Source organism: Bombina bombina, chromosome 6 (assembly GCF_027579735.1).
Source record: "Bombina bombina isolate aBomBom1 chromosome 6, aBomBom1.pri, whole genome shotgun sequence".
Lineage (NCBI taxonomy): Eukaryota > Metazoa > Chordata > Amphibia > Anura > Bombinatoridae > Bombina > Bombina bombina.
In genome coordinates, this window is record NC_069504.1 from 706,993,021 (window position 1) to 707,019,575 (window position 26,555).

The 26,555-nt window shown below is 40.2% G+C and overlaps 1 protein-coding gene across 2 annotated transcripts in view; it reads left to right on the top strand.

Annotated features, from left to right (window-relative positions):
• LOC128663505 (TLC domain-containing protein 4-A) overlaps positions 1–26,555 on the top strand; it is an 87,305-nt gene that overhangs the window by 8,980 nt on the left and 51,770 nt on the right. For both annotated transcript variants that reach the window (XM_053717860.1, XM_053717859.1), the window contains exons 3-4: positions 2,450–2,539; positions 3,970–4,028. In XM_053717860.1, the coding sequence (XP_053573835.1) occupies positions 2,450–2,539; positions 3,970–4,028 (149 nt within the window). The remainder of the gene's footprint in view (positions 1–2,449; positions 2,540–3,969; positions 4,029–26,555) is intronic.

Consider the following 26,555-nt stretch of genomic DNA (forward strand, 5'->3'; position numbering starts at 1 on the left):
AACATCTTATTGCAGTAACCCAGCTCCTGAGTGCCTTATTGCCCTGTAACATCTTATTGCAGTAACCCAGCTCCTGAGTGCCTTATTGTCCTGTAACATCTTATTGCAGTAACTCAGCTCCTGAGTGCCTTATTACCCTGTAAAATCTTATTGTAGTTACCCAGCTCCTGAGTGTCTTATTGCCCTGTAACATCTTATTGCACTAACCCAGCTTTTGAATGCCTTATTGCCCTGTAACATCTTATTGCAGTAACCCAGCTCCTGAGTGCCTTATTGTCCTGTAACATCTTATTGCAGTAACCCAGCTCCTGAGTGCCTTATTGTCCTGTAACATCTTATTGCAGTAACCCAGTTACTGAGTGCCTTATTGCCCTGTAACATCTTATTGCAGTAACCCAGCTCCTGAGTGCCTTATTGCCCTGTAACATCTTATTGCAGTAACTCAGCTCCTTATTGCTCTGTAATATCTTATTACAGTAACCCAGCTCCTGAGTGCCTTATTGCCCTGTAACATCTTATTACAGTAACCCAGCTCCTGAGTGCCTTATTGCCCTGTAACATCTTATTACAGTAACCCAGCTCCTGAGTGCCTTATTGCCCCTGTAACATCTTACTGCAGTAACCCAGCTCCTGAGTGCCTTATTGCCCTGTAACATCTTATTGCAGTAACCCAGCCCCTGAGTGCCTTATTGTCCTGTAACATCTTATTGCAGTAACTCAGCTCCTGAGTGCCTTATTGCCCTGTAACATCTTATTGCAGTAACCCAGCCCCTGAGTGCCTTATTGTCCTGTAACATCTTATTGCAGTAACTCAGCTCCTGAGTGCCTTATTGCCCTGTAACATCTTATTGCAGTAACCCAGCTCCTGAGTGCCTTATTGCCCTGTAACATCTTATTGCAGTAACCCAGCTCCTGAGTGCCTTATTGCCCTGTAACATCGTATTGCAGTAACCCAGCTCCTGAGTGCCTTATTGCGCTGTAACATCTTATTGCAGTAACCCAGTTACTGAGTGCCTTATTGCCCTGTAACATCTTATTGCAGTAACCCAGCTCCTGAGTGCCTTATTGCCCTGTAACATCTTATTGTAGTTAGCCAGCTCCTGAGTGTCTTATTGCCCCAGTAACATGTTGTTGCAGTAACTCAGCTCCTGAGTGCCTTATTGCCCCTGTAACATCTTTCTGCAGTAACCCAGCTCCTGAGTGCCTTGTTGCCCTGTAACATCTTATTGCAGTAACCCAGCTCCTGAGTGCCTTATTGCCCTGTAACATCTTATTGCAGTAACTCAGCTCCTGAGGGCCTTATTGTCCTGTAACATCTTATTGCAGTAACCCAGCTCCTGAGTGCCTTATTGTCCTGTAACATCTTATTGTAGTAACCCAGCTCCTGAGTGCCTTATTGTCCCTGTAACATCTTATTGCAGTAACCAAGCTCCTGAGTGCCTTATTGTCCTGTAACATCTTATTACAGTAACCCAGCTCCTCAGTGTCTTATTGCCCTGTAACATCTTATTGCAGTAACTCAGCTCCTGAGTGCCTTATTGTCCTGTAACATCTTATTGCACTAACCCAGCTCCTGAGTGCCTTATTGTCCTGTAACATCTTATTGTAGTAACCTAGCTCCTGAGTGCCTTATTGTCCCTGTAACATCTTATTGCAGTAACCCAGCTCCTGAGTGTCTTATTGCCCTGTAACATCTTATTGCAGTAACCCAGCTCCTGAGTGCCTTATTGCCCTGTAACATCTTATTGCAGTAACCGAGCTCCTGAGTGCCTTATTGTCCCTGTAACATCTTATTGCAGTAACCCAGCTCCTGAGTGCCTTATTGTCCTGTAACATCTTATTGCAGTAACCAAGCTCCTGAGTGCCTTATTGTCCCTGTAACATCTTATTGCAGTAACCCAGCTCCTGAGTGCCTTATTGTCCTGTAACATCTTATTGCAGTAACCCAGCTCCTGATTGCCTTATTGTCCTGTAACATCTTATTGCAGTAACCCAGCTCCTGATTGCCTTATTGTCCCTGTAACATCTTATTGCACTAACCCAGCCCCTGAGTGCCTTATTGTCCTGTAACATCTTATTGCAGTAACCCAGCTCCTGAGTGCCTTATTGTCCTGTAACATCTTATTGCAGTAACCCAGCTCCTGATTGCCTTATTGTCCTGTAACATCTTATTGCAGTAACCCAGCTCCTGAGTGCCTTATTGTCCTGTAACATCTTATTACAGTAACCCAGCTCCTGAGTGCCTTATTGTCCTGTAACATCTTATTACAGTAACCCAGCTCCTGAGTGCCTTATTGCCCCTGTAACATCTTATTACAGTAACCCAGCTCCTGAGTGCCTTATTGTCCTGTAACATCTTATTACAGTAACCCAGCTCCTCAGTGCCTTATTGCCCCTGTAATATTTTAAGTCTGCATTCATATTTTGATGGCATCTTCTTTTCTAATAGGTCTGTCTCCAATATCCATGCCTTAATTGTTGGATCTTTCTGTCTCTATATATTGGCATTTGATGATGCAGTGAACTCTGACCCTATATGGTGAGCAATCTATCACTTAAAGGGACATGAAACCCACATTTTTTTCTTTCATGATTTAGAAAGAGCATTCATTGCTTCATTCTCTTGATATTCTTTGCTGAAAAGCATATCTAGATATGCTTAGTAGCTGCTGATTGGTAGCTGCACATAGATGCCTCCTGTGATTGGTTCACCGTGTACATTGCTATTTCTTCATTAAAGTATATCTAAAGAATGAAGCAAATTAGGTAATAGAAGTAAATTGGAATGTTGTTTAAAATTATATTCTCTACCTTACAGGGACAGTCAAGTCAAAAGAAAACTTTCATTTTTCAAATAGGGCATGCAATTTTAAACAACTTTCCAATTTACTTTTATCAACAATTTTGCTTTGTTCTCTTGGTATTCTAGTTGAAAGCAAACCTAGGAAGGCTCATATGATAATTTCTAAGCCCTTGAAGGCTGCCTCTATTTTATTTACTTTTCACAGCAGGGGAGAGCTAGCTCATGTAGACCATATAGATAGCATTGTGATCACGCCCGTGGCTAGTGGCAGACACTGCACTAATTGGCTAAAATGCAAGTCAATAGATAATAACTAAAAGTCATGTGATTAGGGGCGGTCAGAAGATGCTTAGATACAAGTTAGTCACAGCAGTAAAAAGTGTATTAATATAACTGTGTTGGTTATGCAAAACTGGGGAATGGGTAATAAAGGGATTATCTATCTTTTGAAACAACAAAAATTCTGGTGTTCACTGTCCCTTTAATCATGAAAGAAAATGTTTGGGTATAGTGTCCCTTTAAATAATACAGGGAACATACTAATTTACAAGAAACTATTGCCTTGCAGTCTTCTTTGATTGTACAATCCCATGACCTGTAGCAAGGTCTCTCTCTCTCTCTCTCTCTCTCTCTCTCTCTCTCTCTCTCTCACTCTCACTCTCACTCTCACTCTCACTCTCACTCTCACTCTCACTCTCACTCTCACTCTCACTCTCACTCTCACTCTCACTCTCACTCTCACTCACTCACTCACTCACTCACTCACTCACACACTCACACACTCACTCATCCCATATAAAAGCCTCTCTTATATTGCTATGATAAAATCCATTGTTCTTTGAAGTGAGTTAATGTACTTCTCCTCTGGTCACAGCTTTCAGTGCTTCTTGCCAGAATGATCAGTTCCTTGTAAAAGCAGTACTAGGCTGGTGATTCTGACAGTGAGAAGGCTAATTCTTCAGACATACAATTATACAATATTTCAGTTGACAAAATCCCATGCAGACTTACTTACTACCATAATAAATAAGGACGATGGCAATTAATGTCCACACAATACGTAAACCTTCTTCTTGTCACTACTTCCCTTTTCCTAACTCTGTATACATATTTAGGTATCATCTATTGTAGCTGTTTCTTGATTGTTTTTTTTAATTTTTTTTTAGGGGTGATCCATTTCAGGTCAAATTGAATGTAGGAATCACATGTGGCTACCTTGTATACGGTAATACTGATCTGCTTTCAACTCTAACATTATATACTATATGACTGCGTGTATTTGTCACACACTTTCCTTGCAGTGATGTAGTCACAGATTAGAATGTTTTGTGCTAGGCCCCATGTATGCTGCTATAATGGAGTTGCTACTAGTCACCATATCATACTTGTAGAGCTATTATTTATTGACAGCTAACCATGTGTAACATTTTATAACAGTGGCCCCTAAGAGCTGGTTGCTATGACCACCCTCACACACACACACATACAGCAAACCGTTACTTCAAGTTCACAACAAATTTTACCAGTCCCACCCACACACAAATTGTCAAAACGGGCCAATTCTGATTGGCCGGTCATAATTGTGTATTGAGCTCCTCTTCTGATTGTTTAATGCCCACCCTCCCCCAACCTCAAATTTGCCAGCTGGCCTTAATTTGCATGGCAGTGACTGTTGCTCTATGCAGAGCGAGGGGAGAGGTAAAGAATGGAGAACTGGGATTATCCATTCTTACAACCCAAATATTCTTTTTTTTTCTCTTTCATGATTTAGAAAGAGCATGCGATTTTAAACAACTTTCCATTTTACTTCTATTATCTAATTTGCTTCATTCGCTTTATATCCTTTGTTGAAAAGCATATATCTAAATAGGCTCAGTAGCTGCTGATTGGTGGCTTCACATAGATGCCTTGTATGATTGTCTCACCCATGTGCGTTCTTCAACAAAGGATATCTGAGAAATGAAGTGAATGAAATAATAGAAGTAAATTGGAATGTTGTTTAAAATTGTTTTCTCTATCTGAATCATGAAAGAGACATTTTTTGGGTTTCGTGTCGCTTTTAAGTTAGCATCAGGTACTAGAAGATGAGGCCACTCACCAGTACCCCTACACCCATCATATTAACCCCTTGAGTGCTAACGACGGCTCTGAGCCGTTGCAGAGTTTCCCACTCTGGTGCTAACGACGGCTCTGAGCCGTTGCAGAGTTTCCCACTCTGGTGCTAACGACGGCTCAGAGTCGTCACTAGCACTCTTCCGCCTTGAGGGAGATCTGGGGGCTCCCACTCGCTCCTACCCTGGCAATCAGGCCTGCATAGTGACAGGCATCCCCGGGGCTTCAAGTTATGTGGGGTGACGTCATGCGCAATGACGTGATGACGTCACCGTGCAACTTTATATAAAATTCACAATGTTAAGTATAGGAGCAGGGTGCATGCTGCTTATAAGCCTGTATCTCAGGAATCTAAGCAGCTACAGACCCCCAAGACCCACCGTTGGAAAGGTAATCGCCTAACCTTTCCAATAGTGTAAGTCTTGGGGATCTGAAAAATAAAAATAAAAAAGTTTAAAAATAAATATTTAAAAAAAAAACAAAAAAAACCCCTTAAAACAGCTTAGCACCCAGGTGGAAAAGTGCTTAGCACTCAAATGGTTAATATTTGTGGTCACATGTTTGCGTCCTCAACTTTTTATTATCTAGAACCACTCCTGCCAATGAAGTCATTAATGGTTAGGCTAGAGTGTTTTTTTTTTATTTTTCAGTACAGATTTATTTTTTAATTTAAATGTGTCTGCAATGGGAAAGGGAGGGTCGCCAGTGTGGGGATTGTGTTTAGTGCTGTGAGATTTAGTGGGGGATGGGTCATATATGGGGGTGCTATTTTTAAGCATTCTTTTTGCAAATGGGGAATCATGGTTATATTAGCAACATTAGTAATTGTCAGGGTATTAGGAAGGGGGTTGCAGCTAGGGTTAATAATGTTGGATGGTTGGAACAATGTTGTTTTTGTGGTGGGGGAGGTTGGGGTTAGATGGGGAAGGGGAGAATGGGATGTTGCAGTTAGGGTTAAATTGAGGTGGGTGGTTAATTCAGTGTTTAATAATAATAATAATAATTAGTATAATTGCTGGACTTATGTATAAAATATCAAAGAAAAAATCTGGTTTAACATGCAGAAAATGGGAGGGACAGGCGTTTCACTGGCTTTTCAAGTGGGCTTTCACAGAAAAAAACATTGCCTAGACAAAAGTAAACACGATCACTAATTGATTAAAGGGATATGAAACCCAAATGTTTTCTTTCATGATTCAGATAGAGCATGCAACTTTCTAATTTACTCCTATTATCAATTTATATTTGTTCTCTTGGTATTTTTATTTGAAAAACCGGACTATAAGCTTAGGAGCGGAGTCAATTTTGGTTCAAGTGAATGTCAATTTTGATGCTAAAGTGCCCAGTTTTTAAAAAATTGATTAAAAACAGTTGCACTTTAATTCATCAAAATTTACATTTCACTCCTGTTGAGAAAAAAACTTACCTTTTACTCTTGACAGCTGCTCCAGCTTCCTCCGCCCGTCGCAAAGCCTCTTCCTGGGTCTAAAATGAGGAATCCGGCTTCCTCTAATCACGGCGTTGAATCAGGGGGGGAAGCCGTGATTGGAGGATGACCTATCCATCATTTCTGATGTCAGAAATGGCTTGCAACGACCGGAGGAAGCTGGAGCTGCTGTGAAACTTACCTTTTAAGTTTTTTTTTTTTTTTTTCTCTCAACAGGAGTGAAATGTAAATGTTGATGAATTAAAGTGCCCCTGTTTTTAATCAAATTATTAAAAACCGGGCACTTTAGCATCAAAATTAACATTCCCTTTCAGCACCTGGGTAGCGCTTGCTGATTGGTGGCTAAATGTACCAAGAGCAGGAAGAAAAATTGATAATAGGAATAAATCAGAGCACGCAATTTTAAGCAACTTTCTATCTGAATCATAAAAGAAAAAATTGGGTTTCATATCCCTTTAAGTATTGCATACATTTAATTGTTTTTTGGAGACTATTTGGGATGGGGAGGGTGGTAGCTTTATTATTATTATTATTATTATTATTATTTTTATTATACTTTAGTTATACAAGATATTCCGCAGCGCTGTCCGTGGGTACAAGTGATATAAGTAAAACAAATAAACACTTCTTGTACAAGACAAGACAAAACTGAACAAACAAATACAGTTGAGGGCCCTATTCACATTATAGAAGGGTAGGAGGGTGTGAGACAGAAAATGAGGACTGCAAGGTAAGAATGATGTTAGATAAGGACATTAATAGGTAAGTTGATTTCATTTGTTACTGAGTTGGGTGATAGACTTCCCTGAACAAAAATGTCTTTAGGGAGAGTTTAAAAAAAGGCAGCGTAGGGGAAAGTCTGACAGCGCGAGGAAGTGCGTTCTAGTGGGTTGGTCACGCACCAGAGAAGTCCTACACTCTAGCATGAGAATAGGTGATGATAGAGGATGCAAGGAGCAGGTCATTGCTGGATTTTAGGGGGCGAGCTGGAGTATATTTGTTGATTAGTGAGGATAGGTAGAGGGGAGCGGCATTGGTGAGAGCTTTGTATGTAAGGGTGAGAATTTTGATTTAAATTTTGCTGTGACTGGGGAGCCAATGAAGGGAATCGCAGAGAGGTGCAGCAGATACAGAGCGACGGGAAAGGTGGGATAGCCTGGCAGAGGCATTTACGATGGATTGAAGAGGGGAGAGGCTGGAGAGAGGAAGGCCAGTTAGTAGGTTATTGCAGTAGTCTAAGTCGTGAAATTATGAGGGAGTGGATTAGTTGGTGGTGTCCGCATTCAGAAAAACAGATGAATTTTGGAGATACTGCGTAGGTGGTTGCAGCAGGCTGAAGAGAGCGATTGGATGTGGGGGATGAAGGACCAATTAGAGTTAAGTGTAACTCCAAGGCAGTGAACTTGGTGAGATAGTGATGCCATAGACAGTGATAGAAAAGTTAGAAATGGCAGTAGAGCTAGAGGGGGGATAAGAAGGAGCTCAGTCTTTGACATGTTAATATTAGGTGGTGAGAGGCCATCTAGGAAATGTCAGATAAGCAGTCACTGACATGAGAAAGGACATGTGGAAAGAGACCACAGGGTTGGAGAGGTAGATCTGGGTGTCATCAGAATATAGGTGAATTTTGAATCCATAGCTGTTGATAAGTTTACCCAGTGAAGAAGCATAAATAGAGAACTAGGTGTGGGTAGGGGCTATGCAAGAAGCTGGGCAGATTGGGGTGTGTACCGTGGGTCTAGTTTGGTCCTCAGCAAATGGGAACCTCTCTAAGGTCATGAGGAACAGCAAGCACAGCTCCCAAACCTTGACAGTTCTGCAAAATGCAGTATGTTAGGGAGCTATGGTTTTAATAACGTCTGCCTGATGTGTTTAAATGCAGGTTTTTTTCCAATTTAAAAAATACAATCAATTTATGATATGCAATTAGCCATTTCATGCAATTTTAAAATGAACAATATTAAAACGTCCAAACACTTTGTGTGTTGCACTTCACAAGAGTAAATCCGGCTCCAAAGATTGCAGTCTGAGGCTTGTAGACGCCATCTTTGGCATTTGTTCAGCGCCGAAAAGTCTGAATGCGCATGTCTACTGAAAAGGACGGTTTATTAATTAAAAAAGACTGTAATGCATTTTAGTACATTTTTAAAATACAATCTTTTAAATGGAACAGGGGACAATGTTGAATAAAATGTCCATTATTAAATGAACATTAAACACTAAACTACATACAATTATATTATCAAAGCAAATGGTTATTTTAATGAATTGCAGCTGTATTGGTTCCAGATTGTCGGGGGACATGTATTTTATAAAACCTGAGGAAGAAAGGTTTTTGTATATGAGGAAAACAATCATTTTCTATTTCAGCCATTATATTATGTAGCCAATAAATGCTCAAGTGACTAAATTATAGGAGCATGAAAATACAAAGAGCACTGGAAAGAGTCGTAGGTATACTCCAAAGGGTAATAGAACATTTAACCATGCGACTTCATACCTATCAGAATAGAACAACACTGCCCTCAGAGGTCACAATTTGGAATTACATTCTACATAAAGTATGCATAATACTTCTCAAACACTCCACGTTGCCAATTTTTTTTTACATTTTTTATATGGTGGGTCCAACTCCAGTTATCCCTCTCCGCTAGTATTAAAGGGACACTTAACCACAATTTTTTTCTTTTGTGATTCAGATAGAGCATTCAGTTTTAAGCAACTTTCTCATTTACTCCTATCATCAATTTTTCTTCGTTCTCTTGCTATCTTTATTTGAAAAAGGCGTATTTTTTTCTGGTTCAGAACTCTGGACAGCACTTTTTTTATTGGTGGATGAATTTATCCACCAATCAGCAAGGACAACCCAGGTTGTTCACCAAAAATGGGCCGGCATCTAAACTTACATTCTTGCATTTCAAATAAAGATACCAAGAGAATGAAGAAAATTTGATAATAGGAGTAAATTAGAAAGTTGCTTAAAATTTCATGCTTTATCTGAATCACGAAAGAAAAAAATTTGGGTTCAGTGTCCCTTTAAGCATTAGTGGGAAGTACATTGCAATAGTTTACATTTAAAATAAACTGCTTTGCTTGACATGTTGTGTGGGTTTTTTTGTTTTTGTTTTGTTTTTTAGCGAAAAAATATTTTAACCTGCTTCTCTTGCCTATATATGATAGAATAGTTTTAAACAGAATCTTGCTTTAAACATATTATTAAGCCAGCAGTGATGAGTCTTCTGATTCATGTGATCTGTCAGAAACGTACAAAGAGTGATTTGAGTTCATAGAGGACCATGTTAAATTGCATTTGCAATCCAAGAGTAAGCACGTGCTATGTCAGTGAATTTTGTTTAAGAAAGTTTTTTTTTTTTTTTTTGCAATTCATGTGCATTAGCATACCCCCTTTTATTGTTTTTCACATTTATACATCATTATTATGCTCTCAAAATGTCCCTTTAAATATAAATTTTATGCTAGATGTGCCCAAAGTGTTAGTCATAGATTAGTATCTGCCAGTAGCTGACCAGTACAATGCTGTGGCAGTAGTGATAATCTGGGCTTCAGTGAAAATAAATGTAGCACTATAGCATAATCAAGTTAAAAAAAAAAATCAATACAACACACAAATATTAGACGTGCATTTTATTATTTGTAATAAAATGCCGAAAATGGCTGCGATCTGAGGCAGTTATTTGCAGAGGCAGCTTTATTAGGAAAACTAAAGTTGTTTTCTACTAATGTTAGATCTGCTGAAAAACACAAGGTATAGTTTGTGTGAGTACCTCGCAGAAACAAGTTAAAATTTTATGCGTAAATGCAATGAGGGCCAAACAACTAAAAACCTCCCCAGGACAAGGATGTGACAATGAATCGGCAGCAAAGTGGTTGAAATTCAGGGACTGATTTGTCAGACGTGTGCATTTCATTATTTGTTCGGACCCATAGACATACACATGCATACAAATGCACAGCCATCTATAAACATCTAAATGTGCACACACACAGGCACCCATAGACATCCTCATGCATACAAACGCACAGCCAACCATAAACATCTACATGCCCACACACACAGGCACCCATAGGCATGCACATGCATACAAACGCACAGTCATCCATAAACATCTACAGGGAGTGCAGAATTATTAGGCAAATGAGTATTTTGACCACATCATCCTCTTTTATGCATGTTGCCTTACTCCAAGCTGTACAGGCTCGAAAGCCTACTACCAATTAAGCATATTAGGTAATGTGCATCTCTGTAATGAGAAGGGGTGTGGTCTAATGACATCAACACCCTATATCAGGTGTGCATAATTATTAGGCAACTTCCATTCCTTTGGCAAAATGGGTCAAAAGAAGGACTTGACAGGCTCAGAAAAGTAAAAAATAGTGAGATATTTTGCAGAGGGATGCAGCACTCTTAAAATTGCAAAGCTTCTGAAGCGTGATCATCGAACAATCAAGCGTTTCATTCAAAATAGTCAACAGGGTCGCAAGAAGCGTGTGGAAAAACCAAGGTGCAAAATAACTGCCCATGAACTGAGAAAAGTCAAGCGTGCAGCTGCCAAGATGCCACTTGCCACCAGTTTGGCCATATTTCAGAGCTGCAACATCACTGGAGTGCCCAAAAGCACAAGGTGTGCAAAACTCAGAGACATGGCCAAGGTAAGAAAGGCTGAAAGACGACCACCACTGAACAAGACACACAAGCTGAAACGTCAAGACTGGGCCAAGAAATATCTCAAGACTGATTTTTCTAAGGTTTTATGGACTGATGAAATGAGAGTGAGTCTTGATGGGCCAGATGGATGGGCCCGTGGCTGGATTGGTAAAGGGCAGAGAGCTCCAGTCCGACTCAGACGCCAGCAAGGTGGAGGTGGAGTACTGGTTTGGGCTGGTATCATCAAAGATGAGCTTGTGGGGCCTTTTCGGGTTGAGGATGGAGTCAAGCTCAACTCCCAGTCCTACTGCCAGTTTCTGGAAGACACCTTCTTCAAGCAGTGGTACAGGAAGAAGTCTGCATCCTTCAAGAAAAACATGATTTTCATGCAGGACAATGCTCCATCACACACGTCCAAGTACTCCACAGCATGGCTGGCAAGAAAGGGTATAAAAGAAGAAAATCTAATGACATGGCCTCCTTGTTCACCTGATCTGAACCCCATTGAGAACCTGTGGTCCATCTTCAAATGTGAGATTTACAAGGAGGGAAAACAGTACACCTCTCTGAACAGTGTCTGGGAGGCTGTGGTTGCTGCTGCACGCAATGTTGATGGTGAACAGATCAAAACACTGACAGAATCCATGGATGGCAGGCTTTTGAGTGTCCTTGCAAAGAAAGGTGGCTATATTGGTCACTGATTTGTTTTTGTTTTGTTTTTGAATGTCAGAAATGTATATTTGTGAATGTTGAGATGTTATATTGGTTTCACTGGTAAAATAAATAATTGAAATGGGTATATATTTGTTTTTTGTTAAGTTGCCTAATAATTATGCACAGTAATAGTCACCTGCACACACAGATATCCCCCTAAAATAGCTAAAACTAAAAACAAACTAAAAACTACTTCCAAAACTATTCAGCTTTGATATTAATGAGTTTTTTGGGTTCATTGAGAACATGATTGTTGTTCAATAATAAAATTAATCCTCAAAAATACAACTTGCCCAATAATTCTGCACTCCCTGTACATGCGCACACACAGCCACCCATAGACATCCTTGTGGACAATTAAGAACAAAGTCATATACACAGGCCACCACATACACTGAAATAGTAGCTTTGGGCTGAAAAGAATCACCCCCCTTGAAAATAATCACATTTTGTTGCTTTGCAGCCTGAAATAAAGACACGTTTTTTGTTTATCCAGTTGTAATTACTCAGTGCAACTTATAACATCCAAGTGAAATAGTAGATAACACCAACATGTCAGGCAAAAATAAAGACATTCAAAAACAGAATCACTGAGTTGGAAAAAGGATAACCACCTTGTGTCGGTATTTTGTTGAACCACCTTTTGCTTTAATTACAACCTTTAGTCTGTTGGTATATGTCTCTACTAATTTTACACATCTAGATTGTGCAATATTTGTCCACTCTTCTTTGCAGAATTGCTTCAGTTCTGTTACATTTGATGGTCATAGTTTGTAGACTGCTGTCTTTAAGTCATGCCACAGATATTCAGTGGGGCTTAAGTCTGGGCTCTGACTAGGCCATGCAAGGACATTCACCTTTTTATCCTTCAACCACTGTGTGGTCATTTTTGCTTTGTGCTTTGGGTCATTGTTATGTTGGAAGGTAAACCTTCTTGACAACTTCCTGGCAGAGGGCAACAGATTTTCCTCAAGAATTTGATGGTATTTTGCCCCATCCATTATTCCTTCTATCCTGACAAGTGCTCCAGTGCCTGCTGCAGAGAAAACCCCCCATAACAGAATATTACCACCTCCATGCTTTACTTTAGGTATGGTGTTATTTAGATGGCAAGCTGTATTGGATTTACTCCAGACAATATCGTTTGGTGTTGAGGCCATAACACCTTTTTCCATGTGGCCTCACAATCTCCTAGGTGTTTTATGGCAAAGCTCAGTCGTGACTGCATGTGGCCTTTCTTGATGAGTGGCTTTTTTCTTGCAACCCTCCCATACAAGCCACATTTGTGGAGAATTTGTTATATTGTTGTCACATGCACACAATGACCGCTCTTTGTCATAAATTCCTGCAACTGCTTCAGAGTTGCTGTGGGCCTCTTGGTAGCCTCTCTGACCAGTTTCCTCCTGGCTCTTTCATCTAGTTTGGAGCGACGTCCTGATCCAGAGAGAGTCTGTGTTGTACCAAATACCTTCCACTTCTTAATAATAGATTTCACTGTGTTTCTAGGCATTGATAAAACCTTTGATTTCTTTCTAATGACACAATGAGTCCACGGATCATCTAATTACTATTGGCATTATCACTCCTGCCCAGCAGGAGGCGGCAAAGAGCACCCAGCAAAGCTGTTAAATATCACCTCCAACCCCAGTCATTCTCTTTGCCTACGTTGAGTAAGGAAGTGGTAAAGTTAGGTGTCTGAAAAGATTCTTCAATCAAGATTTTTTTTAATTTTATTTGCAGTACAAGTATGTGCTGTTTTTACTCCAGGGTGTAGCTGTAGTCCATTTCAGTCTCTTCAGTAGAGCATTGGTGGCTTTTAAGGAAAGGGAACTTGTGGGACATAATTCTCACTGCGCCTCCCTCATATTTAAATAAAAGGTCTACCCTTATCATTATTATTCCACAGGTCCATGTGAGGGAAAGGACCTCTCAAACCTAGTGAGCTGCCTTGCTGCCAGACAGATTTTATTGAGGTAAGTGCTAATTTTATTTTCTGAAGCATTATTAAGGAAAAAATTATAGCACTTTATTTCCCTGCAGGGGGATTTTTATTACATTTCTCCTAGTGTTAAAGGGATTATGTAAGGTAGTGTTTGCAGGCACTGGGGACTGGAGAATTTGGCTCAATGTTTGTGATATTTCTGTTATTTTATAATGAAGATTCACTTTAAATGTCGGACAGACGTTATTTCACACGCCCACGATGGGTGGGGCTTGTGTGGCGGTAATTTTAGCTGTTGCGCACTTATTATTCTCTCACTTCCTGTATAGGAGGAGAGATTCATTGCAGCTTGCCATTTTATGTTCATAACGGACAAATGATCGTTTGTGGTATCATTTGTAGCAGCTCCGATTTGTTTACTCACACGGAGGCCGTTTTTACATACACATATTTCCTGTATAAGCAAGGTTGGCACCTCAGCAGAACTAAAGCTGAGGTGTAGAGGCTGTTTTAGGTTTTTTTTAAACGTTATTGTATTACATGATAGATAAATCAATTTCGTTTTTGCATTGCTTCAAAAATAAAGCAGTTTCGTTTTAAAATGTAAAGAAACCGTAACGGTTTTGTCTAAATAAAATTTTATTAAAGTTTGAATAATTTTAAAGATGGATCATAACTCTGTTATAGATTACAGATGTCCTTTATGTTTGAATGCTAACATTGAACCACCAATCCTTCTGTTCCATTTTTAAGGATAGTCTTTTTGAGAGAATATTGTCTAAGACGGATGCTGTCCAAGAGTCTTCTGACAATGTTCAAAATATGCCGCATATTTCTCCTCAGGTGTCCCAAATGTTATTACCCTTTAATACAGTGCCCTGCGATTCCTCTCAAGCTCCGTCTGGGGTCTCTTGCAAGACATTGCTTCCCTCATGTCTTCTGTAGTTTCTGATGCGTTGTCTGTCTTTCCCATGCTACAGGGAAAGCGCAAGAGGAAGTCTAAAGAATCAGTGTGTAAGGTGTCTGACTCATTTGTGGCTATTCCGAATATTCCCTCTCAAAGATCTGATGAGGAGGATTCTTTGGTGGCATCTGAGGGTGAGTTCTCAGATTCTGACAGTGTAATTCCTTCTGATGCTGAAGTTGTATCCTTCTGGTTTAAGCTAGAGCACCTCCGTTTACTACTCAAGTAGGTTTTGGCTACTCTGGACGACTCTGACACTACTGTCGTTGTCAACCCTAAAAGGTCTAGTAATCTTAACAAGTATTATGATGTACCTTCCATGCTGGAATGTTTTCCCGTACCAGATCAGGCTACAGAATTTATTGTTACGAATGGGAGAAGCCGGGTATTCCTTTTTCTCCTTCTCCTATTTTTTAAGAAGATATTTCCCATTGATGACTCTATTAAGGAGTCTTGGCAAATGGTCCCCAAGGTGGAAGGGGCAATTTCCACTTTAACTAAGAGAACTATAATTCCCATAGAGGATAGCTGTTCTTTTAGGGATCCTATGGATAAGAAACTGGATTGCCATTCTGACTCGCAGAGCCTTGTGGTTAAAATTTTGGTCGACAGATGTGCCGTCTAAGCTTATGGCTATTCCTTACAAGGATAAGACCTTGTTTGGCCCAGCTTTGGCTGAGATTATTTCTGATATTATAGGAGGTAAAGGACGTTTCCTCCCTCAGGATAAGAGAAATAGGCAGAAGGGACGTCAGAGTAATTTTTGTTCTTTTCAAAACCTCAAGGGTAAACCTTCCTCTTCCTCTACAAAACAGGAACAGTCTAAGCCTTCCTGGAGACCCATCCAATCTTGGAATAAGGGAAAGCAATCCAAGAATCCAGCTAATGATCCAAAGTCAGCATGAAGGGTCTGCCTCTGTTCCGGGACAAGATCTTGTGGGGGGCAGACTTTCCTTTTTCGCTCAGGGTTCAAGATGTTTAGGATCTTTAGGCGATAGACATTGTGTCCCAGGGATACAAACTAGAATTCAAGACCTTCCCCCCCCCCCCGGGGCAGATTTCTTCTCTCAAGATTATCTGTCGACCAGATAAAGAGAGGTGTTCTTATGTTGTGTTCGGGATCTCTCCATAATGGGGGTGATAGTTCCAGTTCAGGAGCAGGGTCTGGGATTTTCTCCAATCTGTTTGTGGTCCCCAAGAAAGAGGGAACCTTCAGACCAATCTTGGATCTCAAGAGTCTAAACAAAATTCTCAGAGTACCGTTCTTCAAAATGGAAACTATTCGTTCCATTCTTCTTTTAGTTCAAGAGGGTCAATTTATGACAACAGTAGATTTAAAGGATGCGTACCTTCCACAGGGATCAGCACAAGTTTCTGATATTTACTTTTCTCCACAAACACTTCCAATTTGTGGCTCTTCCTTTCGGTCTTGCTACAGCTCCCAGAATTTTTCAAAGGTTTTTCAAATCTCTGTTGGCAGTGCGCCGGTTACAGGGTATTACAGTGGCACCTTATCTCGACGACATTCTGGTTCAGACCCAGTCTTTCATCTAGCAAACTCCCACACGGAGATGCTCTTATCCTTTCTGCGCTCTCATGGTTGGAAGGTGAGTCTGGAAAAGAGTTCCTTAATTCCATCTACAAGGGTAGTCTTCTGGGGAACCATAATAGATTCCATATTGATGAAGATATTTCTGACAGAGGTCAGAAAATTGAAAATGTTTGATGCTTGTCTGGCACTTCAATCCTCTCCTCAGCCATCAGTGGCTCAATGTATGGAAGTAATCGGTCTGATGGTAGCCGCTATGGACATCATCCCGTTTGCTAGTTTCCACCTCAGGCCTCTGCAGTTATGCATGCTCAGGCAGTGGAACTGGGATTATTTGGATCTATCTCTGTGAATTCATCTGGGTCAGATGACAAGAGTTTCCCTTCCTTGGTGGTTGTCTCAGGATCATCTCTTCCAGGGAACCTGTTTTCGCTGACCCTCCTGGGTGATTGTGACAACGGACGCCAGCCTACTAGGTTGGGGAGCAGTCTGGGGCCTTCTAAGTGCTCAGGGGACATGGACTCGGGAGGAGTCTGTTCTTCCCATAAACATTCTAGAGCTGAGAGCAATCTTCAATGCTCTTCTGGCCTGGCTTCATTTAGCTTCAGCCCCGTTTATCAGATTTCAATCGGACAACCTATCCTCAGTGGCTTACATCAATCATTAGGGAGGAACTCGGAGCTCCTTCACTGTGTCGGAGGTGTCCAAGATTATTCAGTGGGCGGAGACCCACAACTGTTGTCTATCTGCGATCCACATTCCAGGAGTGGACAATTGGGAAGCGGATTTGCTGAGCAGACAGACCTTCTTCCAGGAGAATGGGAACTTCATCCGGAAGTGTTTTCCAACTTGATTTTCAAATGGGGACAACCGGATCTAGATCTCATGGCATCTCGTCAGAATGCCAAGCTCCCGAGGTACGGGTCAAGGTCCAGGGATCCTCAGGCGGTACTGATAGATGCTCTGGCGGTTCCTTGGAATTTCAGTCTAGCATACTTATTTCCTACATTCGCTCTCCTTCCTCGGGTCATTGCTCGAATCAAATAAGAGAGGGCGTCTGTGATTCTCATTGCTCCGGCGTGGCCTCGCAGAATCTGGTATGGAGACCTGGTGGAGATGTCATCTCGTCCACCTTGGAGTCTTCCATTGAGAAAGGACCTTCTACTTCAGGGGCCCTTCCTTCATCTAAATCTAGTTTCTCTGAAGCTGACTGCTTGGAGATTGAATGCTTGATTTTATCTAAGCGTGGATTTTCAGAGTCGGTCATTGAGACCATGATTCAGGCTCGTAAGCCTGTGACTAGAAAGATTTACCACAAGATATGGCGTAAATATCTGCATTGGTGTGAATCCAGAGGCTACTCTTGGAGTAGAGTTAGGATTCCTAGATTTTTGTCTTTTCTCCAAGAAGGCTTGGAGAAGGGTTTATCGGCAAGCTCCCTAAAGGGTCAAATATCTGCCTTGTCTATTTTGTTACATAAACGTCTGGCGGATGTACCAGACGTGCAATCGTTCTGTCAGGCCTCGGTCAGAATCAGGCCTGTGTTTAAACCGGTTACTCCTCTCTGGAGTCTTAAACTAGTTCTTAAAGTTCTTCAACAGGCTCCGTTTGATCCTATGCATTCCTTAGATATTAAATTATTATCTTGAAAGGTTTTGTTTCTGGTTGCTATTTCATCTGCTCGTAGAGTTTCAGAGCTCTCGGCATTACAGTATGAGTCTCCTTACCTTATTTTTCATTCGGATAAGGTAGTTTTGCATACTAGGTTATGGTTTCTCCCTAAAGTGGTTTCAGATCAGAACATTAATCAGGAGATTGTTTTTCCTTCCTTGTGTCCTAACCCTTCTTCTCAGAAGGAACATCTGTTGCACAATCTGGACATGGTGCATGCATTGAAATTCTATTTACAGGCGACTAAGCATTTTTGTCAGTCTTCTGCTCTGTTTTGGGTTTTCTCTGGAAAACGTAAGGGGCAGAAAGCTATGGCTACTTCTCTTTCTTTGTAGCTGAAGAGTATCATTTGCTTCGAGAGAGTTACGGCTCATTCTACGAGGGCTGTTTCCTCTTCCTGGGCATTAAAAAATGTATGCTTCTGTGGAACAGATTTGCAAGGCTGCAACTTGGTCCTCTCTTCACACTTTTTCAAAGTTCTATAAATTTGATACCTTTGCCTCAGCTGAGGCTTCTTTTGGGAAAAAGGTTCTTCAAGCAGTGGTGCCTTCCGTTTAGGTTCCCTGTCTTGTCCCTCCCTTATCATCTGTGTACTCTAGCTTGGGTATTGATTCCCAATAGTAATTAAAAGATCCGTTGACTCATCGTGTCATTAGAAAGAAAACAAAATTTATGCTTACCTGATAAATGTATTTATTTCTTGACACAATGAGTCCACGGCCCGCCCTGTTCTTTTTGGACAGGTTTGTTGGTATGTTATAAACTCTGCACCGTGTTGCTTCCTTTCTCTCCTTTGCTTCGGTCGAATGACTGGGGTTGGAGGGAGGGGAGGTGATATTTAACAGCTTTGCTGGGTGCTCTTTGCCGCCTCTTGCTGGGCAGGAGTGATATTCCCAATAGTAATTAGATGATCCGTGGACTCATTGTGTCAAATAAATAAATTTATCAGGTAAGCATAAATTTTGTTATTTTCTTGTATTCATCTCATGACTTGTGCCTGTCCACAACATTATCCCTGAGATCTTTTGACGGTGCCTTGCCACCCATAGTTGATTGTTTGCTTCAGTTGCACTACCAGGGACTGTGATGCTCTAGGAAAGCTCTTTTCATGCTGAGCTAATCAATATGCCCACAGCGGATCACAGTTGAAGGTCAAATGGCTTTGTGTGTGCCATTGAGAAGGTGATTAGCTACACCTGATTGAGTTTACAAGTAATTTTATGAGGGGGTGATCCTTTTTACAACTCAGTGAATCTGTTTTTGAATTGTCTTTATTTGTGCCTGACATGTTGGTGTTATATCTTTCACTTGGATGTTATAAGTTGCACTGAGTAATTACAACTGGATAAACAAAAACTGTGTCTGTCTTTATTTCAGGCTGCAAAGCAACAAAAATTGATTATTTTCAAGGGGGGTGATTCTTTTCAATACCAACTGTATAATGTCAGCAGCTGTTGAAATAGAGTAAACTGGTGATGGGGTTAATATTTTGTTTTTCAAACTGGTATTCCCAGTTCCCTTCTTTAAAATACTTTTACTCTGGGATTTGACTTTGACACAGGTTCATCAATGCAGAAAACAGTGCACTATCAACCTGGGCTGTACAAATTTCCGTATTTCCTTTTAATACAGACACCAGTTCAACAATTTCAGGACCGAGAAAAAATTTCGTTTTTGTGGCTTTCTTTATGGCTAATATTTAGTAAATGTGCACTTTAACCCCTTGCACCATAGAGACATAGGTACTACGTCACACAGTACTTTGCCCAGTACTGTTGAAGTACTACCTATGTCCAACACTTTGGCGCATGCTGCAGTCCCCGCTGTCCGCTTAGACAGTTGAGACTGCAACTAGGGACAGAAGGCATCTGCCTTCATATGGTAAGGGAGTCATATCTCTGATCATGACAGAGAGTGACATTGTCTGTGCCATTCTCTGTAACGATCATCATTGGTGCAGAGTGGGAGGGAATGAGGGAGATTGGCCCAGTGGAGGAGGAGGCAGAGAGGAATGTGGTTTCTTAAAGGGACAACAATCTATAAAAAGAAGAAAAAACAGAAGCGCCACATGGCCCAATATTGTTTGGTCCAATTTTGTAGATTTTAAGATGAGATACAAACTCACATTTAGAAGAGCACCTCAATTAGTGCTATAGGGGCAGTCTGGGATCTATTCGGTCACCCAGAAGACCAACTTCATGCACTGGATCTGATGTCTATGTGGACAGAAAAAAGACACAAGTGCCTATATGGCCTAGTATTGTTGGTACAAGTGGACAAACTCAGATAATGATAAGAGTGGTACTCACAATGTATAAAGCACCTCTTTTGATGCTATGGGAGCATGAAGGGATCAATTTGGTCACCCAACAGACTTATGGCAAGGCATCCAGAAAAGAAGTACTGGTTCACATGATCCCAAGATGGTCAGAGTGATGAATATCCTCAGACAAAAAGGCAATAAAAATCCCAAAAAAAGGGAGCAGCAAGTGTTCAAATACTAAAACTGACTTTATTTAAAATAAATATAATAACAGGCAACGCGTTTCTCAGCCAATGGCTGTTTCATCAGGCCTGATGAAACAGCCATTGGCTGAGAAACGCGTTGCCTGTTATTATATTTATTTTAAATAAAGTCAGTTTTAGTATTTGAACACTTGCTGCTCCCTTTTTTTGGGATTTTTATTGCCTTTTTGTCTGAGGATATTCATCACTCTGACCATCTTGGGATCATGTGAACCAGTACTTCTTTTCTGGATGCCTTGCCATAAGTCTGTTGGGTGACCAAATTGATCCCTTCATGCTCCCATAGCATCAAAAGAGGTGCTTTATACATTGTGAGTACCACTCTTATCATTATCTGAGTTTGTCCACTTGTACCAACAATACTAGGCCATATAGGCACTTGTGTCTTTTTTCTGTCCACATAGACATCAGATCCAGTGCATGAAGTTGGTCTTCTGGGTGACCGAATAGATCCCAGACTGCCCCTATAGCACTAATTGAGGTGCTCTTCTAAATGTGAGTTTGTATCTCATCTTAAAATCTACAAAATTGGACCAAACAATATTGGGCCATGTGGCGCTTCTGTTTTTTCTTCTTTTTATAGATTGTTGTTCCTGGATCCTGGCCTGGATCTTCACAGATAGCTGCCATTTTTCCTCTCCAGAGACTTTCCAATACAATTCTATTGCCTCTTCATTGTCCACTAAAGGCATTGTTACACACTTATAACTTTTAACCAATTGTTATATTTCTTTACTGTATAACTTTATTATTTTCATCACTGTATATTTGTTTTTGAGATATATTCATACATTTGTGGTTTATTTTGTTATGTGTATATGGATGTATATACATGCATATATGTGTGTATATATATATATATATACAAATAGATGTTTATTATAAACTTCACCAGTGTTATTAGTTTGAGACTGATAGCCATTCACAACTGACACCACTAGTAATTATTATTTTACATTCACTTATTCACTATACCTTTTTTACTATAACTCCTGACACATTAGAAGACTGAGTTCTCACTGTTATTATCTATCACCTAGTATTTTCAATAGGGCGCCCCCTCACTTCTTTTGTTCTTAAAGGGACACTGAACCCAAATGTTTTCTTTCATGAGTCAGATAGAGCATGCACTTTTAAGAAACTTTCTAATTTACTCTAATTATCAATTTTCTTCATTCTCTTTCTATCTTTATTTGAAAAGCAAAAATGTAAGTTTAGAAGCTGGCCCAATTTTGGTTCAAAACCTGGGTTGTCCTTGCTGATTGGTGGATAAATGCTGTCATGAGTGCTTAACCAAAAATTATCTGGCTCTTTCGCTTAGATACCTTATTTTTCAAATAAAGATAGCAAGAGAACAAAGAAAAATTGACAATAGGAGTAAATTAGAAAGTTGCTTAAAATTGCACGCTCTATCTGAATCACGAAAGAAAAAATTTGGGTTTAGTACCCCTTTTAACTACAGAAAATTATTTTGAAGAGAGCGGAAGGGATGGGGCCCTATGCTACAGAGAAAGATCAGCAGAGGGGGGGGATAAATATATATGTGTGTGTGTGTATGTATATATATATATATATATATATGGAGTGCAGAATTATTAGGCAAGTTGTATTTTTGAGGATTAATTTTATTATTGAACAACAACCATGTTCTCAATGAACCCAAAAAACTCATTAATATCAAAGCTGAATAGTTTTGGAAGTAGTTTTTAGTTTGTTTTTAGTTATAGCTATTTTAGGGGGATATCTGTGTGTGCAGGTGACTATTACTGTGCATAATTATTAGGCAACTTAACAAAAAACAATTATATACCCATTTCAATTATTTATTTTTACCAGTGAAACCAATATAGCATCTCAACATTCACAAATATACATTTCTGACATTCAAAAACAAAACAAAAACAAATCAGTGACCAATATAGCCACCTTTCTTTGCAAGGACACTCAAAAGCCTGCCATCCATGGATTCTGTCAGTGTTTTGATCTGTTCACCATCAACATTGCGTGCAGCAGCAACCACAGCCTCCCAGACACTGTTCAGAGAGGTGTACTGTTTTCCCTCCTTGTAAATCTCACATTTGATGATGGACCACAGGTTCTCAATGGGGTTCAGATCAGGTGAACAAGGAGGCCATGTCATTAGATTTTCTTCTTTTATACCCTTTCTTGCCAGCCACGCTGTGGAGTACTTGGACACGTGTGATGGAGCATTGTCCTGCATGAAAATCATGTTTTTCTTGAAGGATGCAGACTTCTTCCTGTACCACTGCTTGAAGAAGGTGTCTTCCAGAAACTGGCAGTAGGACTGGGAGTTGAGCTTGACTCCATCCTCAACTCGAAAAGGCCCCCACAAGTTCATCTTTGATGATACCAGCCCAAACCAGTACTCCACCTCCACCTTGCTGGCGTCTGAGTCGGACTGGAGCTCTCTGCCCTTTACCAATCCAGCCACGGGCCCATCCATCTGGCCCATCAAGACTTACTCTCATTTCATCAGTCCATAAAACCTTAGAAAAATCAGTCTTGAGAAATTTCTTGGCCCAGTCTTGACGTTTCAGCTTGTGTGTCTTGTTCAGTGGTGGTCGTCTTTCAGCCTTTCTTACCTTGGCCATGTCTCTGAGTATTGAACACCTTGTGCTTTTGGGCACTCCAGTGATGTTGCAGCTCTGAAATATGGCCAAACTGGTGGCAAGTGGCATCTTGGCAGCTGCACGCTTGACTTTTCTCAGTTCATGGGCAGTTATTTTGCGCCTTGTTTTTTCCACACGCTTCTTGCGACCCTGTTGACTATTTTGAATGAAACGCTTGATTGTTCGATGATCACGCTTCAGAAGCTTTGCAATTTTAAGAGTGCTGCATCCCTCTGCAAGATATCTCACTATTTTTGACTTTTCTGAGCCTGTCAAGTCCTTCTTTTGACCCATTTTGCCAAAGGAAAGGAAGTTGCCTAATAATTATGCACACCTGATATAGGGTGTTGATGTCATTAGACCACACCCCTTCTCATTACAGAGATGCACATCACCTAATATGCTTAATTGGTAGTAGGCTTTCAAGCCTATACAGCTTGGAGTAAGACAACATGCATAAAGATGATGATGTGGTCAAAATACTAATTTCCTAATAATTCTGCACTCCCTGTGTGTATATATATATATATATATATATGTCACTGGCAGACTAGCTGTAACATAGATGGCGGGGAGCAGAAGGAGGGGGAGTGTTAGAGAACTGTTTGGGCGGATCAGGGATGTGGGTGGGTGAGGAGGGTTCCCTATACCAGTGTTTCTCAACCTTTTTACAGGCATTGGTTTGATTTCTATGTACCTGAACTGTAGCACATTATTGATCTTTTACATAAGCAAAAATGGAATTTGTGTATTGCTTGATTTCACCAGCTTGTATCAGATATTTTAATAAAGTAAATATATTGGAATCTGATCTTTGTTTTATGTTTTCTGGAATGTAATATTTGGCAATATTACACCAGCGAATAACAAACACATAAAACACAGATATATTAATTATTAGATGCAATTACTGAGCATCTATTTTCTGCATGATGAGGAAAGTAATATGTTTTTCACCCTAGTTTTAATAACCATTTCATGCACAGTTTATTTGTCTTGTTTTACTGTGGCATACTTCAGTATGATACACTTTACCTATTTCACAGTGGGACATTTATCTGCCACTCATCTCTGTGACACTTAGAAAGTGTATTACTGTGACTGTATTCACATCAGTAAAGCTCAACTCCAGCCCTCATGTGTCACTGACATACCAGATCTAATCCAATCTAAGATTGATTCATTTAAGGCGAATCAGTGATTGAGCAGTGGTCCCACTTAGGCAGGGAAATACTTACACTCTGCCCTGTTAGGAGTGATAAAGGGTAGAAATGAGAAACACAGCTTTCTCTGATATGTCATGTTTACAATAGCTACATCGGCGAAAAAATAATAAAAACCAATCCCTGGAGTACAACTTGCCAATGCCCCAAGTATCCCCAGGGGTACACGTACCACAGGTTGAGAAACTAGGCCCCACACTACAGAAATTAAAATAAATAAAATCCAAAAACTGCCGACTGCCTGCCAGTACCTAAGATGGTAATGACCAGTGAGCGGGGAGGGATCAGGGGGTGGGAGGTGTCAGGTGGCATGGTAATCCCTACACTAGAGCAAATATTAAACTTACAAGCTACCTTAGGAATTTCAGAAGTTTGCTCAGCTGCAATTAGCGTCCTTATAGTTACCAAAAACCAATGGCAAAGCCATATATGTCTGCTGTTTCTGAACAAAAGGGACCCAGAGGATCTTTTACAACCATTTGTCTTTGACTGCAGTAGTTGTGTGTAAATAATTTCAGCTAACTCTTTTATATGATCGTATTTAGCAGCCAAATAGTGGCGTCAAATATAACAAAATGGGCCTAGATCAATACAGGATGATCAATAACTTGAGTTGTCTAAAAAAATATTTAGGTTTCAAAGGTAAAAAACAAACAAACAGCAAATACCCTATTTCCTTTTAAATTGAGTGATAGCAAAATGCTAAAAATTCTCCTTTTTTTCGGGCACTTTTTTTCTCTGAAATTCCCTGTAGCGAAGGAGTTTTACAGGTGAGGCGAATGTTATATATATATATATATATATATATATATATATATATATATATATATATATATATATATATATATATATATATATTATATATATATATATATATATTTGTTTGTTTAAATCCCACCAATAGGTCATCTAGCTGGGTGCATTATTGTAAGAATATGCACTCTCATGATTTGTGAATAAACAGGTCAATTTTATTGACGTTTCAGGGTTACGTTTAACCCCTTCTTTAGAACCATATATATATGAAAGTTGCTTTATGAACAGAGTGCTCCTACCAAAGCAACGTTTTGATCTCCCATAAAGAGAAAATATTTGAGAAAGAAGCAATAATCTGATGTCTACAATGCTTAGACTAGAATTTTTTTTAAACCATTTAAACAGTAATTTCTACCTTACTTAAACATATTTTGATTTACCATTTCCATACTTTTTATAAAGAGAGCAGTTCAGAGCTTTTATTTTTTTATTTAACAGAGCAGTGACTGCATTTTTCATACATTGTTTTAGCAAAGGGAGATATTTAACATACAGAAATCTGTCCCCTTTCATGTTTAATTCTTTATATTACTTTATTTTAAAGCCAGTATACTTTAGAACTATCACCACATACTGAATAATATGCTGTAATTTAACAAATATTTCACCCCTTACAATTAAGCCCTTCTCTGTTCCCAAGGATGCTAGACTTGCCCTTAGCTATACTTGAATGATTTAACCCCTTCTGCTTCATCCAGTCAGTCTTAGACCTAGGCAACCCATCCCTCACTGCCAAATCTGGACATAAGAGATCAGATGTAGTTCTTCTGCCCCATGTAATGTACTCCAGTCTTGTGTACCAATCACTAAGAAGGACAAAAAAAACAAAATAAAATTAGTAAAACACCACCCACATGACTCACCTGCAAGGGATTCCACTGGACCAGACTGGCTAAATGCAATGCAAACATCACCAGGCAGCCCTGTAACATGCAGGTGATTGCATTTAAAGTGGTGTTTCTGTAAGGGGGAGGACGTCTCTAACAGAGCCCCTACCACCCCAGGTTTGTGCTTGAGGGACAAGTGATCCCTCATATGAAAGGGCACACTCCCCTCTTTTTAAATAAGAGGGTCACGGTTCATCTAGCACAAACAGAGGGGGAGATAGGGCTCTGTTAGAGATGCCCTCCTCTTCAGGTGAAACAGCTATTTTAAGTGCAGGTTATTGCATTTTAACGGCTAGATTTAGAGTTCGGCGGTAGCCGTCAAAACCAGCGTTAGAGGCTCCTAACGCTGGTTTTGGCCGCCCGCTGGTATTTGGAGTCAGTGATTAAAGGGTCTAACGCTCACTTTACAGCCGCGACTTTTCCATACCGCAGATCCCCCTACGCCATTTGCGTAGCCTATCTTTTCAATGGGATCTTTCTAACGCTGGTATTTAGAGTCGTTTCTGCAGTGAGCGTTAGAGCTCTAACGACAAGATTCCAGCCGCCTGAAAAAAGCAGGAGTTAAGAGCTTTCTGGCTAACGCCGGTTTATAAAGCTCTTAACTA